The 16,254-nt window shown below is 43.3% G+C and overlaps 1 protein-coding gene across 3 annotated transcripts in view; it reads left to right on the forward strand.

Moving 5' to 3' along the window:
* The first annotated feature begins 9,368 nt into the window (after window positions 1-9,368).
* TTC39B (tetratricopeptide repeat domain 39B) overlaps window positions 9,369-16,254 on the forward strand; it is a 52,382-nt gene continuing 45,496 nt past the window's right edge. For 2 of the 3 annotated variants that reach the window (XM_068973875.1, XM_068973874.1), the window contains exons 1-3: window positions 9,369-9,448; window positions 12,847-12,978; window positions 14,166-14,242. In XM_068973875.1, coding sequence (XP_068829976.1) covers window positions 9,387-9,448; window positions 12,847-12,978; window positions 14,166-14,242 — 271 coding nt within the window. In that variant the 5' untranslated portion in view covers window positions 9,369-9,386. The remainder of the gene's footprint in view (window positions 9,449-12,846; window positions 12,979-14,165; window positions 14,243-16,254) is intronic. The other variant, XM_068973876.1, reaches the window with a different exon arrangement.

The following is a 16,254-nucleotide window of genomic DNA, read 5'->3' on the forward strand; positions in this document are numbered from 1 at the left end:
TACAGACTGTTAGAATTTTGGTGTATTTCATTGCTATATCCAGTAGCCATGTGCTGCTGGATATAGGTGTGGTCACACGATTTTCTTGCCTAGAAAATCCCATGGACGTAAGAGCCTGGTAGGCTATAGCCCATGGGGTCGCAAAGAGCTGGACATGACTGAGCGACTTCACTTCACATGTTTTTCATTGTGTATTTTCATTATTTTTCTTATTATATTCTTCTTGTAACTTTGACTTAAAAGGGCATTTTAAGAAATTATCAGAGAAAATTCAGGAAATATAAAAAAGCACAGAGAAGAGATAAAATACGTATTACCATCACCATAACTTCTTTTGGTGTGGATTCTTTCTTTTTCTCTTCATATATAGAGATATTATTAATAATTTTTTTCTAAATTGGGATCATATTAACTTTACTCTTTGGTTACCTTTTTGAGGCATATCATGACATTTTTCCTTTCCACGGAATATGTTTTGTAATATCATATTTGATTGTTAAGTACTGTTCCTTCCTGTCCATTTTAGAATTATTTTAGTCAGCTGTCTGGTTTTGAATATGTAAGTTGCTCCTTTATTGGTTATTAAGACAACTCTTTTAAGGCTTTAGTACCATGAAAAACTGCTTTCCATCTGTCCTTACATGCTTACTAAACTTTAAATTATATAGCACATCGTCAGCATTTTAGATTTTCCATTTGAAATTTCAGCTATTTTTGAGTGTGTTCACAATACTTGTGGTTTTGGCAGTTTTTCTTAGGACTCAACCCCCACAGTATAAGGAAGGGGTGCAATATTCTAAGGATTGAGGAATGGAGGTGGAGTTGAAAATTACTTCTTAGGATCTGAAGGCGTTTATTTTCCACATTGCTTTTTTATTTCATATGTCTCTGTTCATGGAAATCTGAGCTATCTGCAGAAATATGTATTCCTCCCTCATAATTGTTCTCCAACTGATCCAATAGTTTCCTAGGTAATCACTGCTTCAACGTTTATAGTGCTGAGTTTGAAAGCTGAGATAAAATAAATTTTAAAAAAATATTACTGAAAGCAGTGACGAATAAAGGGTGTATGTAGCAGTCAGAGATAATAGAGATCTGGGCTGGATCAGTAGACTGGGAATTTTCACCATACGTGTAGCTGTTGAAGGCATGAACTGTACGTGCTCTTTCCAGGAGAGTGAAATATATGAGAGTGGAAACGGGAGCCCCGTGAATACAGACAATGAAAGAACAGCTAATGGAATGGTAGCTGAGCTGTGGAGGTTTGAGGGCCAGGAAGATGCCATGAGAGGGTGGCTGCAGTATGGGTAGGGGGTTGGGGAGAGGTGAGTTCTGGAATAAGGTCAACAGAGCCAGGTACTGCAAAGAGGTCTATATGGATACAGACTGGAAAGCATCTTTTGTGTTTGTAGTTAGGTCATCAGAGACCTTTAGCTTCCACGGTTTCACGGAAATTGCGGCGGGAGCAAGGCTGTAGTGGCTGAAGATGAACGGGAGGAGGGAAGTAGGGAAAGTGAGAATCAGCTCCTTTTAGAAGCTCTTGTCCACGAAGAGAAAGAGTGGGAGAGGTTCAGGAGAAAAACAAAATCAAGAGAAAGTTATCTTTTTTGCTGATTTTTAAGTAGAAATGACTGAGGTTTGTTCATGTTTCTGAGTTGGAAAGGGGGCAGAGGGGAAGAAGTTAAAGATCTATAAAGGAAGAAACAGAAGGGAAATGTAAGAAATAGAGTAAAGGTGTGTTCAAGTATTGCATTCATAGGGTTCATTTAAAAATTAAGATTTTTCTTTAAAAAAGTTAATGAAAACTCCTACTCTGCCTTTTAATCAACAGGGTTTCTAATGCATTTGTAAAAATAAGTACGTGTAAATTTTTTGTGAAACAGCCCAGAGGGACATCTGCAAAGCTGAGCAGTGTTCCAAAATTGAGCAAGTATGTAGGTAGTTAGACCTGTTAGAAAATAATAGTACCTTACCTCATGTAGTACTTAATCCTCATGTGACTGTTTGTTCTACCAACACCCAGTGTATTGCTCCTCCATACCAAGCCATGTGATAGTCAAGGAGGGAGTTTCATCTCTATTTCACAAGCCAGCAGTCCTGGATGACCGATGACGTACCCAAGGTGCCACAGCCAGGGAGTGTTGAATTGTATCTTGGTGCTCTGTCTTCTCATTTCCTGACCGGAGCATCTTTAATGAACCCATTGGCCTCCCTGGTTATATTTCTGCTCGTTTGTTTAGTCTCACAAAATGCATTGACAACCATGGTTTCTTTTGATTATACTGCACTTTGAAAGAGCCAGGAAGGATTTCCGCAGAAGGATCCTGATGCTCAGGGGAGCACATGGGTAACTGAAACGGCTTGCCACGCTGAAATTCTTTGAGTTCGGGTTATTAATCTGTGTCCTTAAGGGCACCAGTAACAAAAGTTTCTGACATTTGTTAAGTTTTGTGGTCATCACTTCAAATCTCTGGACACCCAGAAGCAGTTATGAAGTGACTTTCTGAAAGTTAACAGCTTGAGAATGCCCATGATGACTTCTGATCACCAGCCCAGGGGTTTTCTTTGCATCACATCAGGCTTGAGGTGGAGGATGCCACGGTCATGAGCTTGCTGGAGACACATGGCGGTTTTTAAATAGCAGTAGTTGTCACTGTAGTCCGATTGGACAGGTGTGGTGGGCTGGGCAGAAGGGTTTGAACTTTATGTGATAAGTGTGAGCAGCTGCTTGAGGTCCTTAATCTAAGGGGGCAGTATGACTGAACATCTGTTTTAGGAAGAATAGTCTGAGAGTGGTATCCTGGGTGAATTAAAGCAGAATAGTATTGTCTGGAGAGAAGGCAATGGCACCCCACTCCAGTACTCTTGCCTGGAAAATCCCATGGACAGAGGAGCCTGGTAGGCTGCAGTCCATGGGTCGCTAAGAGTCGAACACGACTGAGCAACTTGACTTTCACTTTTCACTTTCCTGCATTGGAGAAGGAAATGGCAACCCACTCCAGTGTTCTTGCCTGGAGAATCCCAGGGACGGGGGAGCCTGGCAGGCTGCCGTCTATGGGGTCGCACAGAGTCGGACACGACTGAAGTGACTTAGTAGCAGCAGCAGCAGCAGTATTGTCTGGGAACTTGCTGGGCCCTCCACAGGCCTACTGAGTCAGAAACTCTGGTGGTGGGGCTGAGGCAGTATCTCTTAACAAGCCCTCTGGTGAGCTGTATGTGTATAAAGTCACTTCAGTCATGTCTGACTTTGCAACCCCTGGGCTTATAGCCTGCCAAGCTCCTCTGTCCATGGGAGTCACCAGGCGAGAATCCTGGAATGGGTTGCCTTTTCCTCCTCCCAGGCATCGTGACCCAGGGATTGAACTCGCGTCTCTTAGGTCTCCTGCATTGGCAGGCGGGTTCTTCACCAGTAGTGCCAGGTGAGTGGAATGCACACTGAAGTTTGAGAGCCACCTAAGCAAAGTAGAATCAGGGGGGATTTTTAGAGACTCTTTCAGAATTCAGACTTTACGTGACGAAGCTCTCAGCTAATGTGGTGGCGGCAGAAATGGACAGAACCACTGACCCCGAGATGTCTTTGAGAAGTTCTAGTCGAAGTTACACTTGCTGTCTTGGTCATTCCTTGTAGCACATATGGTAGGACCGATATTCTGGAGCGGAAGGAGGCTTGGTTTCATGTGAACAGGTTAGTAAAGCACTAAGAAGGGTGGAGTTCATTGTGTTGGGAGGTGCCGAACTCCCGCGTTTGTTTCTCCCTCTGAGCTGGGCTTGCAAATACATCCCCCCAGGGGCCAGTGTGACCAGCTGAGGTGCACAGGTGGTAGTTTGTATGGCACGGGGACCAGTATCTGTTTCCAGCCCATTTCCTGGTAACAAAAGGTGAGCTGTACTGAGAGAACTGTTGGGAGTGGAATTAAGAGAACAGGTGAAAGGTGCGCTGGAAAACCTACTGGCTGAAGGGAAGGGGTGATGAGAAAGGGAGTGGGGATTTCAGAGCTAAAAATTCCCTTTTGCTGTAGAGTAAAATCCATCTTCTCTGCCCCTGTGGCTTCTGGTTCACGCCTGATTTCTATCCTCATTTTGTCTCCCTGTCTGCCATGCTCACCACATGCCCAGTTTAGAATCTCTCTTTCCCCCTCAACCTAGCTATTCCCACATCTGCTTTCATTCCGTAGCACTCGGATATCCCCTCTTTGAGAGCTTTCCGTGACCATCCTCTCTAATGTTGAGCCTCACCCACCTGCTTCCCCAAGCAGTTTCTTTTCCAGATGACTTATTGCAGGCTGAGGTCATCTTAGTTACTGGTCTCCTTCGGTCTGCTGTCCCTCCTCAGGAGAATGACGGTGCTTCCAGTCAGGAATCCTGTGGGTCTTGCTCAGTGTTGTATTCTAAAACCTAGAAGAGTGCCTGGTCATAGTTAGAACTCTACAATGTTAGCTGAATGAATTTTAGGTAGAGATTTAATTGGGAGGGAGGGAAGGTAGGGGCAGAAAGTGAGGGAAGAGATATGTCTGTCGACCCTAGGCAGCAAATGACTGCTCACTTGGCGGATAGTGGAGGTGTCGCAGGATGAATCTAAGAGATGCTGAGGAAGTAACACTGACAAAACTCTACGGTGGACTCATATGGGGGGTGCTAAGCAACTTACTTGTGAAGAATCCTCCTGAGAGGTTTGTTAGTATTAGGTTTCTCAGAGAAACAAGACCAATAGGAGAGCTATATCAAGAGAGACAGAGATCGAGGGAGAGGGAAAGAGATTGATGTATTATGGGAATTGGCTCATGTGGTTATCAAGGCCAAGAACTCCTGGGATCTGCTGTCTGCAAGCTTCAGAACCAGGAAAGCCAGTGGTGCAATTCAGTCCAAGCCCGACGAGCTGGGAACCAGGAGCACAGAGCAGAAGATAGACGTCCCAGCTCCAAGAGGGAAGAGATGGCGAATTCACCCTTCCGCTGCCTTTTTTGTTCTGTCTTGGCTCCCAGCAGATTGACTGATGCCCACCTACGCTGGGGAAGCCCATGTGCTTTACTCGGTTCACCGATTCTAAGGCTAATCTCTTTCAGAAACGCTCTCACAGACACAGAAGTAGCATTGGACCAGCTATCTAGACATCATTTACTCATTCCAGTTGATGTATGAGACTAACCATCACAGTTTCTGAGCTCCGCAGCTCATTCCTTTTCCAAGAGCTTGTCCCCTGTCTGCACCACCCTGGAGGAGAGATGCTTTCAGGTCCCAGGCATGAGGAATTTTGTTTCTACCCAGAGCAGCATTTCTGTTCCCCTCACCTGTCCACTGAACGATACTCGCTGAGTCAACAACATTTACTTACTGAGATTTACTGTGTTCTGGGTACAAGCAAAGGCCCTCGGGGTGTAGCAGCGATGAAAACAACCTCCTTGCATTTATGTCCTAGAGAGAAAAGATAGCCAAAGACAACAGGTCCACAAATACAGGCACAAGATATTTTGGATGGTAATGAGTGGTATGGAGCAAACAGAACAGGGAGATGAGATGGGCTGGGATCAACAAGGCACTCTGATTCCCTGCTCTTTGACTTGAGATCTGAACAACAGGAGGGAACCAGCCACGAGAAGCCCTGTGGGCAGAGAGTGGGTGGTTCCCTGTAGCAATTTCAGAACTGGCTTCTGGAAGATGAGTAACTGAGTTGGGATTTAGTTTTCTTGCTTAAACAATGAATATGGAGAGGGCTGGTTTCTCAGAAGTTCAACTCTGGGCGCATTGAAATGAAACATTGTACTGCTTGTTTCCTTACTGAGATATTTTCTTGTTAAGAAATACTTGTTTTGTTACACAAAACATTTTGTTACCCAGTCCAAGCTAACTTTGCTTGCTCTGACAGGCCAGTGACTCTGAGAGACAAGGTGTTGAGGCAAGAATGACTTTATTGGGAAAGCCAGCTGACCGAGGAGATGGCAGATTAGTGTCTCAAAGTAACCATCTTTTTGGAGCCTAGATGCCAGGGTCTTTTTAATTAAATCTGGGAGAGAAAGAGAGAGAAAAAGAGAGAAGTATATGAGGAACTAAAGTCAAAGGAGAGAATGTAGAGGGAGAGACAGTGAAGAAGTCAAGTAAAAAGAATCTTCAGGTTTGCAAAACTGGAAGGGTCAGGCTTTGGAAGGAGTGTGTTAATCCCTTCTGCTCACAGGTAGGCAGAGTCAGATTCTCTCTCTGTGAGCTGGACAAAGGCTCTTTAGTTTACAGTCAAGCACAGGGGCAGGGTCCTCTGAGGCAGGCTCCTATGTATGATTATAATAACAAAAACAATGAAAAAGCAAGTCAAAGAAACAGTTTCCAACATGGAGTCCGAATTGGCTTCTCTGCAACACTTCAGAGATGGCTCTTGTTTTAAAGGGCAGACTTTCTATCAATCATAAGTAGTTTACATGATTTTCTAAAAAGGGTAAAATTATGACTCACACAGATGTAGACATGAACAGATGTTAAAAATTTTGCTTAAGTCATTAATAAGGGAGGGAATTGAGCAGATGTTAAAACAGAGTCAAAGGCGATATTAAAACAGCACAAATTTATATGGAGTAAAGGAATGTTCATAATCATGATGCTGTGATCACTCACCTAGAGCCAGACATCTTGGAACATGAAGTCAAGTAGGCCTTAGGAAGCATCACTACGAACAAAGCTAGTGGAGGTGATGTAATTCCAGTTGAGCTATTTCAAATCCTGAAAGATGATGCTGTGAAAGTGCTGTACTCAATATGCCAGCAAATTTGGAAAACTCAGCAGTGGCTGCAGGACTGGAAAAGGTCAGTTTCATTCCAATCCTAAAGAAAGGCAATGCCAAAGAATGCTCAAAGTACCGCACAATTGCACCAATCTCACATGCTAGTAACGTAATGCTTGAAATTCTCCAAGCCAGGCTTCAGCAATACGTGAACCGTGAACTTCCAGATGTTCAAGCTGGTTTTAGAAAAGGCAGAGGAACCAGAGACCAAATTGCCAACGTCCGCTGGATCATTGGAAAAGCAAGAGAGTCCCAGAAAAACATCTATTTCTGCTTTATTGACTATGCCAAAGCCTTTGACTGTGTGGATCACAATAAACTATGGGAAATTCCTAAAGAGATGGGAATACTAGACCACCTGACCGGCCTCTTGAGAAACCTATATGCAGGTCAGGAAGCAATAGTTAGAACTGGACATGGAACAACAGACTGGTTCCAAATAGGAAAAGGAGTACGTCAAGGCTGTATATTGTCACCCTGCTTATTTAACTTCTATGCAGAGTACATCATGAGAAACTCTGGGCTGGAAGAAGCACAAGCTGGAATCAAGATTGCCAGGAGAAATATCAATAACCTCAGATATGCAGGTGACACCACCTTTATGGCAGAAAGTGAAGAAGAACTAAAGAACCTCTTGATGAAGGTGAAAGAGGAAAGTGTAAAAGTTGGCTTAAAGCTCAACATTCAGAAAACTAAGATCATGGCATCCGGTCCCGTCACTTCATGGGAAATATGATGGGGAAACAGTGGAAACAGTGGCTGATTTTATTTTTCTGGGCTCCAAAATCACTGCAGATGATGACTGCAGCCTTGAAATTAAAAGACGCTTACTCCTTGGAAGGAAAGTTATAACCAACCTAGACAGCATATTAAAAAGCAGAGACTTTACTTTGCCAACAAAGGTCCGTCTAGTCAAGGCTATGGTTTTTCCAGTGGTCATGTATGGATGTGAGAGTTGGACCATAAAGAAAGATGAGTGCCGAAGAATTGATGCTTTTGATCTGTGGTGTTGGAGATGACTCTTGAGAGTCCCTTGGACTGCAAGGAGATACAAAGGAGATCAGTCATCCCAAAGGAGATCAGTCCTGGGTGTTCATTGGAAGGACTGATGCTGAAGCTGAAACTCCAATCCTTTGGCCACCTGATGTGAAGAGCTGACTCATTTGAAAAGACCCTGATGCTGGGAAAGATTGAGGGCAGGAGGAGAAGGGGACGACAGAGGATGAGATGGCTGGATGGCATTACTGATGCAATGGACATGAGTTTGGGTGGACTCTGGGAGTTGGTGATGGACAGGGAGGCCTGGCGTGCTGTGGTTCATGGGGTTGCAAAGACTCAGACACGACTGAGCGACTGAACTGAACTGAAAGGAATGTTGAAATGAATGTGCAAATTCAGGCAAAACTGGCTTCTTCCCTAGTGGAGGCAGGAAGTCAATTGAAGGCTGGGACAGAATTTACATGTGTTAAATAACAAGTTCAATGGTGGAAATTTGAAGATCTGATTGTCTTTATTAAAGTCTTTGTGAATTGGGCAGAATCCCAACTAGCAGTTGAAAGGAGCTCCTTCAGGCTGCGGGAAAGGAAAGGTTTTTCAAGGCAGAGAGGAAACAGGGGAAAGAAGGAAGTTATTAGCCAACAATGTATTGTTTTAGGCTAGGTTTCTCCTCAGGGGGAGTAGGAGGGGCGTTTCAGCGGATTTCCTAGTGCTGCTTAGGATATTCCAGGTTAGCTGGTTATAGGTCACATTCTTGGAGAAGATTGAAACTGGTTAGGTCCTGGTGAGTCTTAGCATTTAAGTGACTCCATCTTGGGCCTGTTGTCTCTCTTTAAACACAGATCTGTAGACAACAGTTATTTTGCATTGCTATCAGTTATATATAATTTACAAAGCTGTAAGACAGCTCCTGTGGAAGCAAAAACAAATAATCTGGTGGAGTCTTCTCTAGGTTTTGGACAATGCAGGTTTCCACCAACCACATTCTTGAGTGCGTGCGTGCATGCTCAGTCGCTCAGTCATGTCCAACGCTGTGAACCCAGGGACTGTAGCCCAGCAGACTTCTCTGTCCATGGGACTTCCCAGGCAAGAATACTGGGGTGGCTTGCCATTGCCTTCTTCAGCGGGTCCTCCTGATCCAGGGACCGAACCTGAGTCTCCTGCACTGGCAGGTAGATTCTTTACCACTGCGTCACCTGGGAAGCCTGAAGCACACTCTTACCCCTACATAATCAAACTAAAACAATACCTCTGCTTCCCCTCATGAATAGAGATAGTGCCTATGCTTGTGGGCTCTGGAGTGATGGGGTAATCATTTATTTAGTGCCTGCTATGAGTATTAATTGTCAATTGGTTCCATTCTTGAAACAGTCCCATGAAGTAGGTGGTAGTGTTCCCATTTTACAGATGAGAAAGTCAAGTTTCAAGGGTTAAAGACACAACTAGTAAGTGGCAGAGTTAGAATTCTAGTCTTTTTGTCTCTAAAGTATACATACCCACACACTCCCTGTGATAACTTGCTACAAGTAAAAGCTGTAAAAATTCTGTGTATTTTTTTTTTTTCTTGATCTTTAGGTCGCTATCAACTAAGGTGGATCTTAGGAGTGGCCTTGAAGAATGTGCAATGGCATTGAACTTATTTCTAAGTAACAAATTTACAGATGCCTTAGAGTTACTTCGACCATGGTAATTAATTTTCTTTTGTATAAAATATGTTTTTCATATGTTTTTGATGATTCTGTCTCTGATGTCATCCTTTTCAGTTAATTTTTCTGCATTTCCATCTGAATATTTATAAGCTAATTTTGTTGAGACTTCTTTTGATTGGTTTTGATATCCAGTTAACAAACCTATCCTGTCAACTTTAATCATTAGAGCATTTCTGATTCTTTCTCCTGTCTTTTTCTATACTTGTTCAAATAATGTCATCTTCTTAGTTTTGTAGAGCTTCATTTGGGTTTCTTCAGTGAAATTTTTTTTATGAGTATTCCTCTGAACTTAAATATGGTTGAGAAAAGTTTCCTTTGAAATGGACCTGGGAAGAACTAAAATGTGCTAATCTCGGAGGCTAAAAAGAAATTCAAGATAATGAAAATATTCTTGGGACTCCTGATTTATGTGATAAATCAGTTTCATTTCAATTAACAGCGCTCATGTGCAGGCTCAGTCGTGTCTGACTCTTTGCAGTCCCGTGGACTGTAGCCCATGAGGCTCTTCTGTCCAGGGGATTTCCTAGGCAGGAATACTGGACTGGGGTACCATTTCCTCCTCCAGGGGATCTTCCCAACCCTGTGGATCGAACCTGCATCTCCTGCCTTAGCAGTCAGATTCTTTACCACTGAGCTACCTGGGAAGTCCCATTTCACTGAATAGTACCTATGAATTCTGATGATGTGGCAGGAAAACCTATGCTTAGCCTTGTTCCTAGGCCTCACTGTGACCCTAGTGCCCATCTGGACAGTGTGACTAGAGCTTGACAGGAATAAGCTTACCTCGTGCCTTCAAACACAGTCACTGACCTGGATGAAACTTAGACCTCCTGTAATAATTTCAAGATGGTTAGCTTGTGGGCGCAGGAATGGGACTCTTTCCTTTGAGGAGTCAGTAGGGTGGGGAGGGTGATGTGACTCTGGTCATTGACTTTGATTCTTAGAAATTACAGTAAGTCTCCTACATACAGACAGATTCCATTCTGAGAGCGTGTTCATAAGTCTAGTTTGTTCATAAGTCCAACAAAGTTAGCCTAGGTACCCAACTCGCACAATTCTCTATATAATACTGTACTGTAATACATTTATAGTTTTTACACAAATAATATATGAAAAACCAAAAAAAGTAAAACATTTTCAATTTTACACTACAGTACCTTGAAAAGTACAGTAGTACAGTACAACAGCTGGCATCCAGGGGCCGGCATGCAGTGAACAGGCAAGAAGAGTTACCGACCGGAGGAGGGAGAGGAGGTAGGCAAGGACAGAGCTAAAGGAGCATCAGAAATAGGAGATGGAGGGCAAGCTGAAATTTCACTGATTCCTGACGTTGATAGAACGCACATTCGAATCTTTGAAAGTTCTCAGCTGAAAGGTTCGTATGTAGGGGACTTAAAGTAATGTGCCTACTGAGGCCATGGTAATCCTGAGATTTAGATGACCTGCAATCAGTTAGCATTTCGGAGGTTAGGAACAGACAACAAAATAGATGGTGAAGCCCCTGGCCTAAGGAAGTTGCCCAGTGCTGTCTCCATCCAACACTCACATTTTCTCCCTTGCCTGTGGCTACCCTTTCCCCTCCGTCTTCTTTAGTCCTTCAGATCTCTGTCTGTCCTTCAGATCATCTTCTGTCTCTCTCTCCATCTGTCTTCCTCTCTCCCTCCTTCCCTCTCTCTGCCAGTCATTCTCTCCTTATGTCCCCTCTCTTATTCTTCCTGCCTGTCTCCTGTGTTTTTTATTCAAAAAGTCTCCTTTTTTCCTCCTCCACTGACACGCAGCTGGTCATAATATGGAATGAAATAAACAACACGATCTTATATTTAGTCTAGTTTTATATCCTCTGATCTTTCTGAACGTTTCACTGTTAAACATGTTTTTTTTTCCCCCCACTCAAATACTTTTTTTTTCCCTCTTGGAAGAGCTTTTGGTCTGAAATGTGCGAATTACACAGCATTGTAAATCAGCTATGCATATGTGCTGCATGCTAAGCCCTTTCTATCGTGTCTGACTCTTTGCGACCCCATGGACTGTAGCTACCAGGCTCCTCTGTCCATGGGATTTCCCAGGCAAGAATACTGGAGTAGATTGCCATTTCCTCCTCCAGGGGATCTTCCCAACCCAGGGATCGAACCAAGTCTTCTGTGTCTCCTGCATTGCTTGTGGATTCTTTACCCCTGAGCCCTGTAAATCAACTATACTTCAGTACAGAATTTTTTTTTTAAAGGTGACGTTTAAAGACCACAATTACTGATTTACATTGGGTTGCTCTTATTCCTGGCATATTGTTTGTTTGCTTTCTTGAATCAGCAGTGCCCTCACTGTTTGAGACTAACTGCAGATTCTGAAAGGATGTTTAGACTCTTTCTGGTGGGGAAGGAATAACATGGATTGTATTTGTTTTGCAGAGCAGCAGGCTCTTGTATATTGTATTTGAATTAAAAACAAAACCACACATTAATATTGTAAATCTTATAATTAACAAATGAACATAGCTTGAGAAGTTTTGAGGAAAGTGATAGTGAGGTTTTCACAGCCTGAGAGTCTGGGTTGTGCCATCCGTTCAGACTAAATGTTCTTAAGAATTGAAGCAGTTCTTACTGATAATATGAATCATCAAGAACTTTAGTCAGGATTCCTAGATAATGAGGTGAGATTTGGTAAGAGGTCTACCATGAATTTTTATCTGGGCCCTTTGTGGCTGACCTGACTGGTTGCCTAAATCTTGCTTCCTCATGGCCTCTGTCTGGGAGAAGGGAGAGGATGGTTTTAAACAAGCCTTATCTTTCATAATTTCTGTGTCACAAAATATATTTTCAATGGCTTTTATTTTACACTTACTTCAGAGCTAAGGACTGCTTCTTGTTCAACTGGGAAAAATTAGGATTGCTGAGAAGCATTTTCTAAGAAATGAATCGGCAGGCTGCCCCCTTGTGCTTAAACAGGGAAAAGCATACGTCCCTTTCTCCTTCAACCTGGCAAGTTTCCTGCTTCCTGCCTTCACTTTCACTTTTCACGTTCATGCATTGGAGAAGGAAATGGCAACCCACTCCAGTGTTCTTGCCTGGAGAATCCCAGGGACGGGGAGCCTGGTGGGCTGCCGTCTCTGGGGTCACACAGTGGGACATGACTGAAGTGACTTAGCAGCAGCAGCAGCAGCAGCAGCCTGGACTTGAACTGGAAAGTCCCCAGTGCTTGAGCTTTTTGGGTCACGTCTTTCATAGTCCACGTTATTCCAGTGGTTGTGGTGCAGGAGTAAAAGTCGTCACTGTGAAAGTCATGCCTTGGATGAACTAGAATTTCTTGTGGTTACTGTCAGATGGGACCTGAGTGCTTTCCAGCTGAACTGAAATGCAGTGCTCTCCGTGTTCTCCCCAGGGCGAAGGAGAGCATGTACCATGCCTTGGGCTACAGCACCATTGTGGTGTTGCAGGCCGTCATGACCTTCGAGCAACAGGACATCCAAAACGGCATTTCTGCCATGAAGGACGCCTTACAAACCTGCCAAAAGTATGAGCTGAGTAATTAAAGACTTGAGATACGCCTGAAAACCTTTCTGTCTGTGTGACAACATGGATGTACTTTGCTTCACTGAGAGCTCTGGTGGAAGTTGGCCATGGTTATAGAAAAGGACTTAGAGCATCAAAGCTTCCTGGCCTCCTGTACTTTTATGAGAGATTAAAAATATTTCCCCTAAGGGATTATCCTATGATGCTGGTGTGGCTGAGCACATGGCATCTATACCGTACTGTTTTCTTTTTGGTATTTGAACTATGGAAAAGTGCTGAGGATTTCAGTGGGTTTAGCAGCAAGCATCTCTTGGGGTCCCCCTAGTGGAGAGATTAGGTACTACATGTTGGCCTGGTACTCCGGGCCAACCAAGGAGCATTTTTTATGTGGGAAATGCTGTAAATGCAGAAGCGGGTCTTTTATTTGCCTAAATGGCCACATTTGAACAGTTTTACTTGGTGAAAATGACATGGAGTTTCAGTTTTATGTGTATATGAAGCCTCTAGCAGAAGCTGTTAATTAACATTGGTGAATTTTAACACTGAAGTTACGCCCTCTTGTAATTATGTTTCTAGCCCCTCAAATGAAGAGAGTTTCCAAACACTGCAGTCTAACCCCATTTTTAACCAGTGGCGAAGTAACCCTTACCCACAAAAACACTGATTTTAGCCATAGAGATCAGGGAAGGGGCATGACAGAGTTAGTATTGACTGTTGGTTTGGTTTAATCACTAAGTCGTGTCCGACTCTTGCGACCCCATGGACTGTACCCTGGCCAGGCTCCTCTGTGCATGGGGTTCTCCAGGCAAGAATACTGGAGTGGGTTGCCATTTCCTTCTCCAGGGGATCTTCCTGACCCAGGGATTGAACCTCGGTCTCCTGCACTGCAGGCAGTTTACCAACTGAGCTACCAGGAAAGCTCCCGGTATTGACTGTTATATGTAGGTTTGTCCACACACAGAAACATGTTCAGTGAGCTTGGATTTAATGCCCACAGGGTGCCAGTGCTGGGAACTGGGTGTGCAGGTTTCAAAATGGTGGTCTCCGCCCTGCAGACTTTAGGGTTTAGAGTTCAGTTTCTGGTGACCCTTTGGTGTAATTACAACTGAAATGGTTGTGAAATGAAAATGAGCATGATTTATTCCTTTTTTCTTTCTACTTCTCATCTCTTCTATGTATTCTGTGCAGATACAGGAAGAAATGCACAGTTGTAGAGTCTTTCTCAAGTCTTCTTTCAAGAGGATCTTTGGAACAGCTGACTGAAGGTAAGGGGCATTTAAAAGATTGGGTATTTTCCTTTCTTTGAAAAATTAAAGCATGGTTATGCTCATAAAATTCAACATTTAAGTGAATAATATAAGTAAATGGAATGTCTTTTCCTCTTCCCCATCATTACTCACCCTCTAGAAGTAACCACTATTAGCAGTTGGTTTTCATGCCTTGCACACTCTTCTCTGTACATATACAAATATATGCAGAACATATACATAGGATTTTTGTAGTAATTCATCATTATTCATTTTTTGCAAGTAGAGAAGCACGTGATACATGTGGTACAATGTGATTTTTGGCATTGACATTTTCCAGGTCAACACGTATAAATTGCACTTCATTCTACTTAATAGCCATGTAGCATTCATTAGGACAAATACCATAAATTAGTTTTTCTGTATTGAAGGGCAGTTATATTGTTTTGTTTTTTTTTTGCTGTTAAGAATAATGCTGACCTAAAATTCTTGTACCTATAACTTCATACCTTTTTGCTAGTATTTCATAGGATAGATTGCTAAAAGTGGAATTACTGGGACTGAGGGTTTGAAAATAGAAAACATTTATAGATATCACCAGTTTTTCTCTGAAGAATTAGGTCAGTTTATAGTCTTCTCATCCATGTGTGAGAGTTTCTGTTTTTCTAAAAGCTATTAATTTTTTTCTCAAGGTCAGTAATTTTGATACCTTTAGAATAACGATGATATTTTACAGTATATAAAATGTTTGGTTTGTAAACATTTAGGACTACTAGAATTCAGGAACGGAGAAGGCAATGGCACCCCACTCCAGTACTCTTGCCTGGAAAATCCCATGGATGGAGGAGCCTGGTAGGCTGCAGTCCATGGGGTTACAAAGAGTCGGACATGACTGAGCGACTTCACTTTCACTTTTCACGTTCATGCATTGGAGAAGGAAATGGCAACCCACTCCAGTGTTCTTGCCTGGAGAACCCCAGGGACGGGGGAGCCTGATGGGCTGCCATCTATGGGGTCGCACAGAGTCGGACACGACTGAAGCGACTTAGCAGCAGCAGCAGCAGCAGAATTCAGGAATAGGACTATTAGAATCCAACATGTCTTCAGCATGTTGATCAGATGGCTGGGAGAAGCTGACTCCTTTTGCTGTTTCCTTGACGTTCCCACAGAGATCAGGGCAGAAGTTCCATGATGAGTCCTGTTATATTAGCATTATGCTCTAGTCAGAGTGGTTTATAAGAAAGGAGCATCGCAATACTCCTGTAGCAGAGAAGATGTCCTTCGAATGTGGCCAGTGTCTAACAAAGCCTCTGTCATCTGAGAAGCACTCAGAGTAGTTCTCTGGAGGAGGTAACACGAAATTGTCAAAGCAGCTGTGGCCAGTTAAGGCAAGAGCAATTCTGGATAATGGTGTCCATCGTTCCTAGTGGCCGAGTCTGTGCTAGACACAGTTTTTAGTCTTTCACTGTAAAGTTTTCTTTGCTTTGTTAGAAGATTATTATCAACTTGCTATGGACTTTGGAAAACTTGGGCTCATTGTGTGTGTGTGTGTGTGTGTGTGTGTGTGCGCGTGTGCGTGTGTGTGTGTGTGCACACGTGCGCGCGCTCAGTCGCTCAGTCATCTCTAACTCTTTGTGACCCAGTGGACTGTAGCCTGCCAGGCTCCTCTGTCCTTGGCATTCTCCAGGCAAGAATACTGGAGTTAGTTGCCATTTCCTCCTGCAGGGGATCTTCCTGACCCAGGGATCGAACCCGTGTCTCCTGCGTCTTCTGCACTGGCAGGCGGATTGTTTACTGCTGAGCCACCAGGGAGGCCCATCCTGGATAACCTCCTTTCTATAGACTAGAAACTGAGGATCAGGGAGATTAGACAAATGGTCCAAGGTTACCAGCCTAGCAGAGCAGTGGTCAAACCTGACCTGCCTTTCCCTAAGCCAATTAATTAATTAATAATTAATTATTAATTGTTTAGTTGTTTCCTGTTTCCTGAAACTTCCTCTGTTCTGCAAGAAACAGGCATGAAATGTCTT

This window comes from Capricornis sumatraensis, chromosome 6 (assembly GCF_032405125.1).
Source record: "Capricornis sumatraensis isolate serow.1 chromosome 6, serow.2, whole genome shotgun sequence".
NCBI lineage: Eukaryota > Metazoa > Chordata > Mammalia > Artiodactyla > Bovidae > Capricornis > Capricornis sumatraensis.